This window comes from Electrophorus electricus, chromosome 7, assembly GCF_013358815.1.
Source record: "Electrophorus electricus isolate fEleEle1 chromosome 7, fEleEle1.pri, whole genome shotgun sequence".
Lineage (NCBI taxonomy): Eukaryota > Metazoa > Chordata > Actinopteri > Gymnotiformes > Gymnotidae > Electrophorus > Electrophorus electricus.
Genome location: NC_049541.1, coordinates 8,160,041 through 8,176,733, shown reverse-complemented (window position 1 = coordinate 8,176,733; position 16,693 = coordinate 8,160,041). Strand labels below are relative to the sequence as shown.

The 16,693-nt window shown below is 36.5% G+C and overlaps 2 protein-coding genes across 6 annotated transcripts; one reads left to right on the top strand and one right to left on the bottom strand.

The window, feature by feature from the left end:
• Positions 1-3,651: 3,651 nt before the first annotated feature.
• On the top strand, positions 3,652-7,037 carry f3b (coagulation factor IIIb). The gene is made up of 6 exons (XM_027030022.2): positions 3,652-3,907; positions 4,205-4,322; positions 4,506-4,699; positions 5,104-5,282; positions 5,807-5,975; positions 6,326-7,037. The coding sequence occupies exons 1-6, from the start codon at positions 3,850-3,852 to the stop codon at positions 6,466-6,468; spliced, it is 861 nt and encodes a 286-aa protein (XP_026885823.2). The 5' UTR covers positions 3,652-3,849; the 3' UTR covers positions 6,469-7,037.
• Positions 7,038-8,436: 1,399 nt separating this feature from the next.
• Positions 8,437-16,432, bottom strand: abcd3b (ATP-binding cassette, sub-family D (ALD), member 3b). 5 transcript variants are annotated; one of them, XM_027031294.2, is made up of 23 exons: positions 16,320-16,432; positions 15,989-16,028; positions 15,812-15,910; positions 15,619-15,707; positions 14,915-14,984; positions 14,270-14,367; positions 14,040-14,163; positions 13,865-13,921; positions 13,606-13,748; positions 13,449-13,518; positions 13,277-13,346; positions 13,087-13,184; positions 12,622-12,713; positions 12,350-12,441; positions 12,172-12,244; positions 11,949-12,012; positions 10,820-10,897; positions 10,680-10,745; positions 10,464-10,553; positions 10,224-10,343; positions 10,017-10,121; positions 9,208-9,264; positions 8,437-8,997 (listed from the first exon to the last, which is right to left on the bottom strand). In XM_027031294.2, the coding sequence occupies exons 1-23, from the start codon at positions 16,430-16,432 to the stop codon at positions 8,920-8,922; spliced, it is 1,986 nt and encodes a 661-aa protein (XP_026887095.2). In that variant the 3' UTR covers positions 8,437-8,919. The 5 variants fall into 5 exon arrangements, with proteins under 5 accessions (XP_026887095.2, XP_026887100.2, XP_026887109.2 ...); XM_027031299.2 differs by having other exon boundaries at positions 15,989-16,025; XM_027031308.2 differs by lacking the exons at positions 8,437-8,997; positions 9,208-9,264; positions 10,017-10,121; positions 10,224-10,343 and having other exon boundaries at positions 10,467-10,553; positions 10,825-10,897.
• Between the last annotated feature and the right edge of the window lie 261 nt (positions 16,433-16,693).

The window sequence follows — 16,693 nt, the reverse complement described above, 5'->3', positions numbered from 1 at the left end:
TCCATGCATGGCATACCAATTAAAGGTTATACCTCAATAGTCTGTACAAAAGTAAAATATAGTATGTCTACCACGGTGGAGTGAGGCTTGTGAAGATGTACTGGAGATACCCAGTAATGTGATTCAAAAGTAATAACACAAAGTGCACATATTTCATGACTTAAATGTTGCATTCTCTTCAAAGTGAATATGAGGATAAAAATCTCCAAATTAGGTGTATTTCATGATTATATGTATCATCATGAATATGAATCCAGGACACTAGTGAAATGCAGTGTGTTTGGTTTCACTTGATATGAGTTAACCAAGGACTGCTACTTTTTTTGGAGATTTATTGTTGTCTCATTTCAGTTGCACAGTGAATAAGCATGTTACATATTGGCAGTTTGTATGATAAGTCCACATCTTTGAGATGCAGAAATGCCAAAATGTTGCATCATCAGTGTTCAGTTTGGGAAAATGAATTTCCAAAACATATCAAAAAGTGTGGAAGCCACTAACACTGACCAAGCCAAGAGGCTCCAGAACGGTTCTGCCTTTCTGTCTGTTTACAGCTCCTCTTCCTGAGCAAAATGACCTCACCTTTTACACATCCAAGCTTTACAATGTTTGCCCCCTCTCCTGCCTTTGACTCTGTACACTAGCAAGATTTCAGCAAGAAAAGTTTCATCATCTTATTTTGTGTGGGAAGAATGTTTTTGTTTTTTTATAAGCATACTTGTAAAAGAATGCTCTGGCTGGAAATTTTCCTTCTGGAACCTTCGGTTTATCCCCATTGGATTCTCACTACGTGTGTTGATCTTGTGCTCCTGCTCACATCTATTTCATATTATTTTTGTAGCAATTTTTCACATAGCTTTTTTTGTCAAAAAGCGGGCTAACAGTGCACATTGCATGCACAGCTGATGAAGGACCTCTATCCGATACTATTTTGAATTTCTCTCTCTCTCTCTCTCTCTCTCTCTGTGTGTTTTGGCTTAATTAAAAAGGAGAACCAGAAGGTAGTACAGGCCTTTGGGCAGCAAACATTGCACCATCCCTCTACTCCAACATCAACTGTGAATCATGGTGTGCAAAAAGACAGCGTGGCAGCACCAACATCCCAGTTTATCACAATTCACTGTACACGAGTACTCTCAGGTACTACAGCGCAACACCAGTTGTAGTTTCTAATCAGTGTAAAATATATGTAATATTATCAAATGATTAAGCACTAATAAGCTTATTTTAGTACATACTGGAACATCCACACAGCCAGAATAAGTGTCCATCCTAGATGTAATGAAGGCATGGACTGGTTTCTCCACATCATATTGTGAGAGTTTATATATATAGACAGAAGAAGGTTGTTCTAACAATATTATCTACATATGCATCTAATAAGAGATTATAGTCACACTAAAGCTACACAGGATAGAACGAAAAAAACAGTGTCTTTAATGTATAATTGGACATCTTGATTCTCACAGCATTGGGTCCACTAAAGACACTTCTAATTTGGAGAAAAGGCTAGACTTATTAATGTTTTTAGCCAGATGTCAATCTACTGGCTCACACAACATTTTGCTCCCTCTGCTAAGCCATTTTCTTCTGTATGTAGCATCCTTGACATGACAAAATAATGAGAAAATAATACACGTTGATTTTATCATGGGCCAGCAATCTGGTGCAATTATTTTTATTCTAGTGCAAATGACATAGTTATTTGTACTCACAGTATTTGTACTCCAGTATATCATCACAAATAAGCAATAATCTGTTTTCTATGAATCAGATGGTGAGCATATTTATTATCTTAACAACATTTCTTAGAAGAAGGCTGTTTAATAATGTTAACTCTATGTGCATTCAGTGAAAGTTTAGCCAGTAATAACATAAAGGTGTTTCACAACTATACTCCATGCAGCAAAAAAAGCTAATTAGATTAATATTATTTTCAAAGCATTTGAGAATACAGCATTTACTTTAAAATGATCAGTTAACCAGATATGATCTCATTCAGTGTAGTGCTATTTCCCTAAACTCAAATTGTATTATTGTATCTAGTAGAATATTGTAATCTATGGTGTCAAACATGGCACTGAGATTTAGAAATCCAAACAAAGAGCTGCAGCTCTGCCTGTAGGCCAGTAAGAGATTATTACCAGTACTGTCCTGGGATTGTAATGAAGCCAAAATCCTGACTGAAATCTTTTATGTATGTGATTTGTATGTAAGGACAGTTTTAGCTGCTGAGATACATTTTGATGGATGGATGGATGGAAAGAAAGAAAGAACTTCATGAGCAACAGGGTCATGCCTGTGATGTACCCATGATGCAGTAAGTGGAAGTTAACAACTATTTTAACCTCTCAGAAAGTGAAAGGAACAACTTTGCTATTGTGAAATATTTGAACTGCAGTATATGATGAAAATAAAATAGAAATATGTCGTCACTCAGTCTTTTTTTTCAATTAGCAACACTCTGATAACTGACTTGTACACAGCTACAGATTACCTTTTTTTTAAAGGCTATGTGTGAAATAAATGCAATGGAAAAATACTGTGTTAGGCATATAGTCTGTCATAATACTAGCCTTCTATTGGACTAACATGTTAAAGTCACTTGATAGTCAATAATGATTCCTATACCCATGACTATGTGGGAAGACACAACCCCCCACAATTCATATCGTCTATTATGTATGTGAGTTAGTGTAAAAATTAACAATGAGCCTTCTCATCTTTATTAATTTGAATTGTCCACCGTGTCATTGTCATGATTGATCACTCCCTAGCATATTCGTTATCACGATTACCCTGTCTTTGTTTTGCTTTGCTTCCTTGATATTCCACCCCTTGTCTGCATTTTCTCATCCTCCATGAGTTTAACATGTGTCTTGTTAAATGTTATTGTAAATAACATAAATACAATACAATGTTCTGATTGCTCCACGTTACAGTCATATGTTCAGTTGTCTGTCCTAATGATTAACACAAAGATGTGAACTTCAAAAACTATTTCACTCCAGCAGTTATTGCTCTGTATGATATGTGGCCATCAGCATTTAGTTGTGATACTCAAAATGCCTAGTATCACAACTAAATGCATTTTTCTAAGACCACGGTGAAGTAGGGACGGAGGGTACCAAATAATACATGTATTGCATTATTGCATTGAGTTTTATTTATATTTGTTACCAAAATACACATACAGTAATTAGATAGAAAATCTGGTAACTGACTTTCACTTCAGCAAAGCGTCATGTAGTCACCCATCAATTTTTCATCTGTTAATTTACTCATCTGACAAAAAGCAGTAAAATACCAAAAATTATAGTATTATTATTAAAGGAGCATTAAGTCATGTTTTCCAGTGATTCTTCTTTACATTATGGAACATCCATTATACTAACACTTGGTGGCCATAAACTAGTTCACTCAAGGACTACAATGCAATTTGATTCTCATGCAAGCTGCACTTTATAGAAAAACATTAAAATAATAATCACTTTCATAAATGTAGCTTATTTTTGGTGGTAAAAATAACATCGCTCTAGACGAATCAGTATGCTGTCCTGCTAGATACACTGGAACAGGAGTTGCCCCGGTCTGTCCAGATGACCAAATTTGGTCAGGGGTTGAGCTATTTCTACGTGACAAAATCACATACCTTCTCAATGGGCTGTGGGAGGAAAAAACTGGATGACTCAAAGGTGTTTTTGGCTGTTTGCGACAGTTAATCGGAAAAGTATAAATGTACGAGGACCACTACCAACCTCAATTGACGAGCGATAATCAAAGAAGTGGAGTTCTTACAGGAGGCTGGACTTTAAACGGTCAAATACCACAAGTTAAGGGGAAAAAAACATGAACTCCATGTCAGTACTGTTTTTCCTTCTCTTTAACTTCTTTGGCACATCCTCGGGTAAGAAAGCTGCTACAATTGCATTTCATGTTATCGATGTTTGGTTTAACATTTTAGTGAACAGGCAATAAAAAATGTTACCATTTAAGATTAAAATATTTGATGCGCAAGAAATTGTGCGCAGACAACCGTTTCAATAAAGTACGCCCAGCCAAACTGCGTAATGTCGCATTTGTTCTGCAACGTGTGCTAAATTCAAAATGTAACCTATATTCAAAATTTAAATTATTCTCATATTTATTAGGCTTAGTGTACGTATTATTGCCATATTTTAAAAACTTATTTATTTCCTTTTAGCATCAAAAGACTATCTTCCCAGAGCAAAGAATGTAACCTGGGCATCACACAACTTCAAGACAATTCTAAGATGGGGACCTAAACCTTTCAACTACACTCATACAGTGGAATTCTCCAAGTAAATATACTTTTCTTCACATTCTTTAAAACAGTTTAGTTGTGAAAATGGCTTAAAGAGTTTTTTTTATTATTATTTTCTAATCTCACTTTTTTAAATCATGCACACAAGGGATGATTTTGAGAAAGGCAAGAAATGGATTTATTTTAATTCATAACAGTCATTATCCACGTGTCTCTGCAGAGTTGGAAAGGACAAACAGCGAAACCCGCACTGTATCAGAAGCACGGAGACAGCATGCGACTTGACCAACGAGCTTCGTGATCTGAAGATCTCCTACATGGCTGATGTCCTCACAGAGCCTCTAGTGAGCCAGGGCATGGATCTGGTGGAGCTTCCGTACACTCAGTCTAAGAAGTTCTGCCCTTACAGTGATAGTGAGTTTGCATTCATTTGTTTATTTGACAGTATCTTAACAGTCCTTAACAGGTATTGTTTCTCTGGACATCGTCTTCTAGGGGGAAACCAAGAGAGAGATGATTTATGGAGGAGAGCCATCATACCATTATCATTTACTTTATTAAAACATGGAATAAATGTTAACGTTTAACAAGATAAAACATAAATAAGTCATCCACAGAAAACAAAATTGGGTAAAAATAAATGTAATAAATTAAATGGTGTAAATGACATTCACATATATGTGAATTTATGTGTAAAAAAGTTTTTATTTTCTGAATAAGGTGCAGAGATTCCTTGCTACAATTAAACCATCTGTCAGCTCAAAGTGTGTGTGTGTTGTGTGGTGGAGGACTCACTGACCCTGTGTGTGTGTTTTCAGCTGTAATAGGAAAACCTGACTTCAGAATCAAGATTAATGAAAACAAGACGATTGTGATTTACATTCGTGACCAGCTGACTGCTTTGTATAAAGATGGCCGTCATTTAACACTCCGTGACATCTTTAAAGAACACCTGAAGTACAAGATTATATACAGCAGAGCTAGAAGCACAGGAAAGGTGAGTGACAGGAAAACATGGAAATCATTTGCGTCTCAGCTGGGAATGTGAAGGACGCATGTATGTACATTAGGAATGAGCATCTTGTACTGAATCAGCAGTCAGACTAGGGCATCTATTTTGGCTGTCTGACATTTGATTTATTTATGTATCCACTGATGCTGGCAGATGTTACTATTAGCCTTACCTGTTACACTCAAATATTCAGCAGAAAATAGATTAACACTCATTGATTTAAAACATTACAGTATCATTGTGTTACATAATATAATTTAAAGAAAATTCAGTTATATTCAGTTTTGAAAATTAATGGGGTAGTTGCTCTGCTGTTCTAAAACCCCTGATTACACCAAGAAGTTGGCAATGACCACAAAGTCCCATTATCTAATGGATTACAGGGTACTAACTAAAATTAAAGCCAACACATTTATCATCTTGTGTGTTGTATGTGGGGGAAACAATGAACATTATAATATTCCTGATGCTGATGTGAGTAGTCAGTATTTCTGATGCTTTTCCCACAGACTGAGATGATTGTGGATCAGAATAAGGTGGAACTGAATGAACTAGACAAAGGTGAGAGCTACTGCTTCAGCGTGGCTGCGTACATCCCCTCCCGGAGAGGGCGCAAGGAAACGGGCAAGTGGAGTCCTCCCAAGTGCTCGCCAGCAAAGGAAGGAAGCCTCATTGAGGGTGAGTCGGAATCCCAGCCCTGTTTGTCCTGCATTGATTAATTTAGCAAAGTACACGTACGAGATGCAGTGGTCGTGGCGGCTAGGTGAAAGGTCAGCAGACAGCACAGGAAGGATGACACGCCGTGGTCCGTGACTCATGTGTTCACTGCAGAGGAGTTCGTAGCGCTGTCAGGCTGTTTCCATAAATAAAATAGCCACAAGAGGCATAGAAATATTAGGAAATTACATCTTGACTCAACCTAGTTTAGGGCAGGAAAAAATGTTGATTGCAGTGATGTGTATGTGATTAATCCCATTAAAACAAACTGTAAGTAATGCTCCTTTCTTGCTGAACCTCTGTCCTTTCAGAGTATGGCCTGTGGACCATCGGAGTTGGGTCTCTTGTGGTCATGTCCCTGCTCATCATAGTCATCATCATTGTCGTGACCTGCTGCAAGCGAGTGTGTGGGTACAAGCCAGGAGAGGAGAAACAGGTCGTTTCTCATGTGTAGCCAGGGTGTGAAGGGCCGTGCAAAATGGCCGACTCTGAAAGACTGCATGATGGTTTCCGTGAAACAATAAAACTACAGGGTATGTCATACATATCCCAGTTATAGTTTTGATAATGGTAGAGCAGTTAATGACCAGTATTGATGAACTCCAAGTGAACTTTCAGAGAACAGAAAACGGAGAACAAAAAATCAGTTTGAACATTTATGACTAAAATGGGTCATTGCCAAGGAGTTGCTTTATTTGCATCCTTTTGTCAAATTGTTTGGTTGTAGTCATTGAAAGTCTACTTCTTTGGGAGAAATATATGTATATTAGCTGCTATATTTATTAGATACATAATTTTTATTTTCTTACAACTCCTCACATGTATAAGATTTATTTAATATAATGACACCAAACATGTAACTACACAGATTAACTGAATAAAGTCTTATGTTCCATAATAAAGGTTTCCTGCCACAGTCTGTTAAAGATTGCCAACCTTTTAACTTAGAACTAATTTGAATCTGCTTCCTCAACAGCTTTATGTTAAATCTGTCACATGTAAAGTGTCTTGGGATGTTAACACATTCATTCTGCAACAGTATTTTTTTTTTTAATCTGAAATTCTCAACTGTGCCACCTACAGAAGACAAATATACTCTTGAAGTACTTAAGCATTTGACACACCACTGGAAAACGCATGAGATAGTGAAGCGGGTGCTGCAAAAAAACAAGTTTTCATTTATTCAATTGTCTTCATCTGTGTTTGTAAAAATGGTTTCTATGTGTGCTGAACATGGCAGTTCAAACAAAAGAAGATTAAGAAAATTTGTTGAGATATTTGCTCAAATTGCCAGAAAAACTAGGGCATATGGCAAGATGGGTGTAATATATATATATCTATTTATAAATATATATATCTATTTATAAATATATATCTTTATTTATTTATTTATATATATATATATATATATATATATATATATATATATTTATTTTTTTTTGAATATAAATAAAAAAATATATATTTATTTAAATATAAATATATATTTATTTAAATATAAATATATATATATTTATTTAAATATAAATATATATATCTAAATATATATATATTTATTTAAATATAAATAAATATATATATATTTATTTAAATATATATATATTTTTATTTATATTTAAATAAATATATATATATTTATTTATATTTAAATAAAAATATAAATAAAGATATATATTTATAAATATTTATTTATTTATATATATTTATATATAAATATATATATTTATAAATATCTATAAATATATATCTTTATTTATAAATATATATATAAATATATATATCTATAAATATATATATTTATAAATATATATCTTTATTTATTTATTTCAATATAAATAAAAATATATATCTATCTAAATATATATATATTTAAATATAAATATATATATTTAAATATAAATAGATATATATAAAAATAAATATATATATTTATACATATATTTATATTTAAATAAAATAAAAATATAAATTTAAATAAGTATATTTATATATATATTTATTTCAATATAAATAAATATATATAAATATAAATATATTCAAATAAATATATATTTTTATTTATATTTAAATAAAAAATATATATAAATATATATATATATATATATATATATAAATATATATATATATATATAAAGAGATATATTTATAAATAGATATATATATAAATAAATATATATATCTATTTATAAATATATCTCTTTATATATATATATATATATATATATATATATATATATATATATATATATAAAAAGATATATTTATAAATAGATATATATATTTATAAATAAATATATATTGATAAGTATATATATTTATTTAAATATCTATTTATAAATATATATTTTTTTAAATATATATATCTATTTATAAATATATCTCTTTATTTATATATATATATATATATATATATATGCATGCACATACACATTTAAATATACATACACATTTATATAAATAAAAGTATTATTTAATACACAGCCCTAATTCACCTTACACTTAAATTTAAGCATAAACAACTTGTTACTATTAAATATAATACAGCTGAGACAGTGGTTTACAGTAGTGTTTGGATAAGTCCTAAAAACAAAGAAATACAAGCAAAAAGACTAGCAGTACCATTATAGACCAGAGACAGTTTTTTTAAATACTTGAAGTACTATAGAGAAGTACAAACCAGATATTATTTAAATTACACAAAACATTTCACGCATATTAAAAGATATCAACAGGACCTTCATGTGAAAATCATTTGAGGCCACAGAACTCTCGCTGAGAGATTTATCTTGGTATTTCCTCCAGGACAGAGAAAAAGGAATATGTTTCTAACACAAAGCCATCTTAGAGGAAAATGGACGGATTTGCAATTCTGCCCTGATCACACCCCTGTCCACATGTCCCAAGCTCAGGAACCAAACTCCACAGTCTCCTTGGTGATGGGCTTGAACTCATAATTTCCTCTCCCATCCATGTGCAAATAGTACTACAATAAAAAAAAAACCAAAACATTTTGCTTTGTGGTCAAAAACAGGGTCAGATGCAACAGGACATCATCCCAGGAAGATATTTATAATTTTTCATAAAATTAAATTTTTCATGAAATTAAAATTTTTCATTTTATTCAATTCTATTAAACCAACCCTCCCTCCCCCGTTCCCTCGCTCCCTGGTTTGAGCTATATATTGGGATTTACCTCATGGTGTTTCCAGAGAGACTTTCTGTGGGAGACTGTAAACAGAGTGATTCCAACCTGAAACATGTCCACAGATAAAGGGAAGCATTAGAAGGAGGCTTGGTTTCTGTCTGTTGATGCTGTATGCACTCTCTGTGTAGAGAAAGAACATTACAAGTATCTCCTGAATTTCCTGAACAGTCTTTCAAGAAGGATTTCTGGTTACTCTATTGATGGTGCACTATTGTTCTGCTATATATTTTAATTCTGGTTTTCAACTTTACAGCTCTTCCAAATTCTGTCTGCACAGGTACGTCAGAGATATTCTTTTCACTTTTTCCTGTGAACAATGGGTTGAAGCCAGTGGAGGAGGCTGACCAAGGGCACCACCCAGAGGGCTATACTGGAACTATGTAATAAACATCTTAAAATATGTAATACATGACAAAGGGAATGAGAGAGATTTGTCTGGTGTGCAGTACATATACAGAACTCAGTGGCCCTTCCCAATTTATCCAGCAATATAAATATTACAAAATGCTCAAAAGGGCTGCACCTTTACCACTCAGGACATCATACAGCTTGCAAAAGAAAAAAAAAAAAATCCCCCTTAAATTATTTTGTATGAAGACAACAAGCATTTAGATGGACTGTCTGACCCCTACTGTCCAACTGCATGAAGCATCACTATGGTGCATCATTAATATAAGCATCACACGGCAAAGGGATACCAGTTTTAATTTTAAATCTGACATTCCAGCATGTGGTGGAATTCCATTGCAGTAGGCAACCTTCTCATACTCTGATAGGAAGTGCATCGTGCACACTACCTTCCTGCAGTGGCTGTAGATATAGTCCTCCACATCCACGCTCACAGCGCTGGTGCATTCGTCTAGGATGGCAAACTGGGGCTTGTGGTAGAACAGGCGGGCCATCTGAACCCAGATATTACTAGTGAGTCCAAACAAGTAAACATACAGGTAGGTGCAGAAACAGCATTGCATCATTTCCCTTTCAGTAGGAAAGATGGCACTTACAGCCATCCTCTGCTTCTCTCCCCCACTCAGAACGTCCATCCAGTCCTGGATACTGTCCCAGCCACCCTCTCTGTCCAGGATGTGGCCCAGCTGCACGTTGTCGAGGTATTCCTTCAGCACCTGTTCGCAGTTCCCACATGCTCATTTCCCACAATGCCCCTCTGCTCGCTAACACAGAGGTTCATGGATCTACAATTATGCTTTCTCCTGCTTTAGTTTTGATAATACTTGTCATTGTACCTTATCAGAAGTTCCTTTTCTTCTTTGGTCTTCATGTGTGTCAGGGTATATAACCTGATCCCTCAGGGAACCAATAGTCATGTATGGTCTCTGCACGCACGCGCACACACAAATAAACCTTATCTTCAGCTTAGCCTGTCCGTGAAAATCCTCCCTACATAAAACAAACTAATAAAGATATTTCCTCTGTGTAGGCCTATGTGCAGTTATCCTTACCTGGGGAACGTAGAAGAGCTTCCCTCGTTCAGGTTTGGTGAGACGTCCTCCAAACAGAGGCCACAGCTGAGGCACACACCCACAGTAAGTGACTAAACACTTTTAAAAGTAAAGTTCTCATATAAGTGTGAACTTCTCACCTCACCCAGCACCCTAAACAAAGAGCTCTTTCCACAACCGTTGGGGCCACACACTAGAACATTGGTCCCTGATGACACCTGAAAAACAAGAGAACATCTGATCTGATCAAAATGCTTGTCCCGAAACAAACAGGACCAAATAGTGTTTTCACCATATCTGCTGAAATAGACTGAGACAGAAAACCCATCTGTCCTACACAAGTCTCGCCTACACAAAGAGTTACAAATCAAAAAGGTTCCAGTCCTAAAATCTGATTGGCTGAGCCACGTTGGTAGCTGTTAAAATCCTAGATATGTGCACACCTATGATCACATCATAAAGACTGGATTCTGAACTAATGCAATCCTCCACTGAAGAGACTGATCTGATTCTCATGGTACGCCAGGCACCTTGCCTGAAGGACATACCACTGCCACATGCACACACCGCTCCTTTCCAGCTATAGAATCATGAATCACCTTTTGCTTTGTTCTGCATGTGGAGAATAAAGAATAAAGCTTCTGTGCACTCACATCTCGCTTCCTCCCTCTCAGCATCGCACTGTTGTGATGCTAGCTAGCATTAGCAAACTTGTTAGCAGACTATATTGCCTGGAGGATTTTATTATTTTTTTTAAATTGTGAATATTGTTAATAATAATAATTGTAATTATTTATTGAGCACTAATATATTTTATCATGTTGTTTTTGTCACAGTTTTATAAAAGCTTCACGTATTGCCTGAAATGCCCTTATCCATGATAAACGGCCTTGTTGCTTTTTCAATAAAACAGTAAAAAATAAATTAAGTACATTTTGTTTAGGAAAATAAAAAGAGGGTCTAGAAATAAATGGCCCCATTGCTTGCAGGTGCAGCATGCTGTATGCTTATGGCATGTTCTTGAAGGCTTTTATCTGTGCCAAAGGCTATTCCTGTTGAGCACTGGTTCTTTGGCAGCAAAGATTTTGATGAAGGCTGCAATGTTCTGCACATTTGAGCCATTTTCAGAAGATATATGAGCCAGTAATTCTCGTTAGGTCCACAGGTGCTGGTGAAATGAAACAAGGCATCACAGCTTACACATTATAAAAATGCAATTACATACTGAGCAGAATCAAGCTTCCGCTTAAGATGGAATAAAACACCAACCTCAAAGGATAAGTCATGAATCAGGAGATCTCCATTGGGTGTTGCTAGAGGTATGTGCTCGAACCTGTGGGTGAACAGATCTCTTACATCTCCTATAATGTATGTAAGGTGAGCCTCTTAAATGTTAACTGACATGGCATGGAGTTCCTAAACTGTAAGTGATCTATAACTGATATGTGGAGTTATGATTGGTAACCAGGTTTACACTGTGTTTGGGTCTTACCTGATGATATTATCTGCATTAACAATTTCTCCACTACCAGGGACCAGCCTCATTTTCTCTACTGCCTCTGACTCTGAGAAAATATGAAAGATCATGAAAATATGAAATATATCATCATCTTTAAGTAACTAAAAGTCATTGTCATTTTCAAATAATGACAAAACACAAAGACCCAAACCTTTTCCTATCTGGGAAATCATTGTGCGTTCATATTTGCCGCAGTTCAACTCTCTTAAAACCTCTTGAATCTCTGTGATCCTTGCAGTGAACCTGCAAAGGGAACTCATTGGGTCAGGCTGACCAAAACTCACAGGATTGGTCTCCTAAAGTCTCCTAACTCCTGTTCACACTACACAGCAATTTCCCCACACAGTTTCTTCCCATACATTTTGAACAGTGACATGACAGGTCATATTACAGGTGATGAGGTTTATTAAGAGAAGTCCTCACCCTGAGAGCCTGGTCATCTCCCTGCCAGCCAGCACAATCCGGCCCAAAGCCTGGGCTAGGCTGAGAAGCATGCGTCCGCTCTCGTAGTAATCCTGCTCAAAGAGCCCAACAACAACACAGTGAAGCTGCTGTCCAGATAGGCTCACACAGCACAATGTAACCCAACTGTTACATATATGACCATTCACTCTGCCTGTATGTCCGGACTGGGAAATGTAAACAAAGATGCATATCCCATGAGATTTGTGAAAGAATATGTTAACTCCAATGTTCAGCGATCAGCAGTCATGTGAGACAATGAAAGTTAAATGGGTTTCAGTAGTGGTCAATGTACAGAATATATGGACAGCAAAGGTCTGAGAGCTTTGTCATCTCTGTGCCCGTCAACATAACCTGACCATCTCTCTGACACAGTTAGAAGCACTTTCACACACATTTCCCAGTCCCTGTTAATTCAAAGCCTACCTCCAGCCTTTCAGAGTGTGTGCTATGGAGATGACGCTTGTTCTTAAGATCTAGGAAGGGTCGGCTGACCACCAGGTAGCCAACCACCAATGCGATGTCTGAGGAAACAGAGAATAATATTTGTGTATATTCCAGGGTCTGCATGTAAGTAGTTTTTCATCTCTTCCCACTTAGTCACCCCCAAACTCACATTTAGCAACAATACTGTCTATGATGCCTATAGAGAAACGGAAGTAAATGAAGCGGTTCAAGTGATCCACCTGTAGGGGGCAGAAGAGCACAAAAAGAGTACTAAAATGTTCACAAACTCTTGCTGCATGGTGAACTGCATGGAGCTTGGTGTCCCTTTAGGAGATCCATACCAGCTTCTGGAAAGTCTCATAGATGCTCCTCTTCTCCCTCCTGCTTCCATTGTAGAATGCAATCTCCTCACTGTAAAATCACCCAAGGACAGTGTTCTATGGGATTCCATCTGAAGCAGTGACATAAAACAGAATCCAGGCAGGGACACTTGGATACCTATTAGTGATGAGGCGGGAGTTGACATATCTGAACTCTCCTTCGTATTTCTGCTCAGTCACCGTCATCCTGCCGATTGGTCTCCGTAGCCTGGTCAGCAGAAGGCCAGAGAATACCAGGTAACTGAGCATACCAGCAGGGCCCTGCAGGACAGCAAGGAAATGTCCAACAGAAGTTACTCAATGACATGTCAAATGGTGTAGCAGAAAGACAGGGGCAATAAGAGCATGACGTTCTGGCTTTCAAAATTTAAACTCACCAAAGGGCCAATGGTTGTGGTCAGCTTGAAGAGGTACAGGAAAATGTCCAGCAGAGGCTGCAGGGACAGTAAGAGGCTGCATTTGTTATTCATGGACAGAGAACATTTGAGGACAGAGCCAGGTGTGTGCATGACACTGGAGACAGCACACATCTCTCTGTGGAGATCTGATTACCTTGCTGATGTTGGAGTACAGGTCCACCACACTGTTACAGAACTTCTCAACATCTTGGGTAAGCAACTGGTCAGGATTGGCAATGCGATTATCCAGGTTACCAATTTTGTAGTAGGTAAACCCTCTGTGGAAATATGAGGAGCTAAAGACTTTTCTCCTCTCACATGAGTTGAGTTGATGATGAATCATGGTGAAGTTTCAGCACTGATGGCTAATGTGCAGAAGCTTACTTCAGGTAGTTGCTGTATAGATGCTGCGTGAGTCTCACACGGAAGCAGAGTTTGAGCTCATTCAGACCCAGCTTCAGGACATTATTGACTAAAGAGATCTGATTAGGGAAAACATATGAGACTTGCTTCATGGAAGTTATGAAAACTTCCACAAACAAACTACAAATATTAACATGGACAAGAAAACAAGATCATATTAGACCAGTTTTAGCATCACTCCACTGGCTGCCAGGTTCCTTTAGAATGCCCTATAAACTTTTACTACTAGTTTTTGAATCTCTTAAGTATTTAGCACCTTCCTACATCTTTGAGTGCCTGCTAAGTATTACAAATCATGCATGTCATCAAGTACTAGACTTCTCCATGTTCCATGTATAACATTTAAAAAGAGGCTATATTCTATTTTTGTGCATCAAAGATCTGGAACACATCAACAGTAAACATCCATCAATCTCCTGTCACTGATTTTCAAAAACAGCTAAAAACATTTCTTTACATTAGTATTTAGCAAGGCATTTTAAGGTGCACTAAAGATGCATTATAAATAAAGCTTAGAATTACACAGTGTAAAACAATAAAATATATGATAATTTCTATATTATATTAATAACTTAGATTCATAAATTCAATTAACAATAAACTCACAAATGGCATGACAGCAATAAAGCTGAATAAGTATGACTTGAAAGCTCTAGTTGATCGTCCAATGATTGCACTGCAAGACACACAAACACACACACACGCACAAGCACACGCACAAGCACACGCACACGCACACGCACACGCACACGCACACGCACACGCACACGCACACGCACACGCACACGCACACGCACACACACAATTGAAGGCGTTTTAAATAGACATCTCATCTGTCTAAAGACCGTACACAAGACTGGAAAAACTGGGCTGACTACATGTAACGGCCCAGTATGTGCAACCTATAATAGCCAAGCCATCCCTGCATTGACACCTAGTGGTAGAAATGTATTTGACAATAAGGGAACATCGTAACGCCAATCATATATTAATTTATGCGGCATTAATAGCAACATCAACGTTATCTTTATGTATGAAGGGAGAAAATGATCAGCAGAACAGAATCCATGAAGATCATAATTTTGTATTTATGTGAAGAACTTGAATTCTGCTGGTCAGAACCGCCTCCCTGGCAGTCACAGAAGTGCTTAAAAAAAAAGTGTAACACTGTTTCAGAGCATCACCCGCTTAATAAGCGGCAACTCTTTGCTACAGTACAAAGCCTGAGAGTTAGTACCATGTAGTTACTTGTAATTAAAACTGAGCATTGACTACATTTGTGACATAAAAGGCCCTGTTGGTCTGCTTACCTCTCGATCATTGTCCCATTGTGGATCATCCATACATCACAATAGGTTCGAGCCACAAGCATGACAGCAATGAGGACCAAATATCCTGACTGTAGATGAAAACCCAACAGAGGTAATCACACATTTTAGTACTCAGTCTGAAATAACACATTCAATAACAAAACACACTGGCAATGCCGAAACAACGAATCACCTCTTTGCAAAACACCCGTGGCACCAGGATTTTCAGGACACGGCAAATGCGACTGATGAAAACGTTGTCCACAACAGCCTGGTCTTTTTTGTCCTCCTTCTGAAAATGTTAGTTGTTTAATATAAATCAGTTTGAATTTTTACAAAAAAATATTTCTTGGAAAGATAGGACACTTACATCATTGTCAAAGAATAGTTCTGATGTCCTCTTGCTGCTGCTGAGAAATAAAACCAAAAGGTCACAAGTCATCTCCGGATGTTACTTAACGACCACAGAAATCAAATGAAATAAATTGAATGAAAAAAAGAAAAGAAAAAGGCACGTGGTTCAATAGGGGCTAGATTTCTATAACCATCTTAGAATAAATACACACCGTTTTCCCAATATAGCTAACGTCTGAATGCATACGCCGGTGTAATATTCAACCTGGTTAGGTTTCAGCGTCACATCGATTAGCAAGCATCAGCATCACAGGAACGACGGCATTATTTGAAACAAATGATCTTACCCATAATGTGATTCCGAAGAACGTAGTCTCTGTTTCAATATGTATAAAGTAAATACCAAAGCACCTGCAACTGAAGAATTCCTGGCTGTCAGATACTTACTGATAGCCGCCATATTTACACTAGAGCCAATCGGGAAGCCAGCCCCCACCGGACGTCAAGCTATAGCTTTTTTGGTGCTTTTCACTAACGCAAAAGTGCTTTACCTATCTATTTTAAATTGTCTTTTGTAATTCAGCTTTAATTTAGATATGCGCATATTGAATATTCTTACTGAAAATGTTCGCATGTTTTGAGCTTATAGGTCTGTCTATGTAACTCAGCGTCACTTTTAATTTTTGTTCTTACAAAGGACCTTTATTATGTGACTACAGGG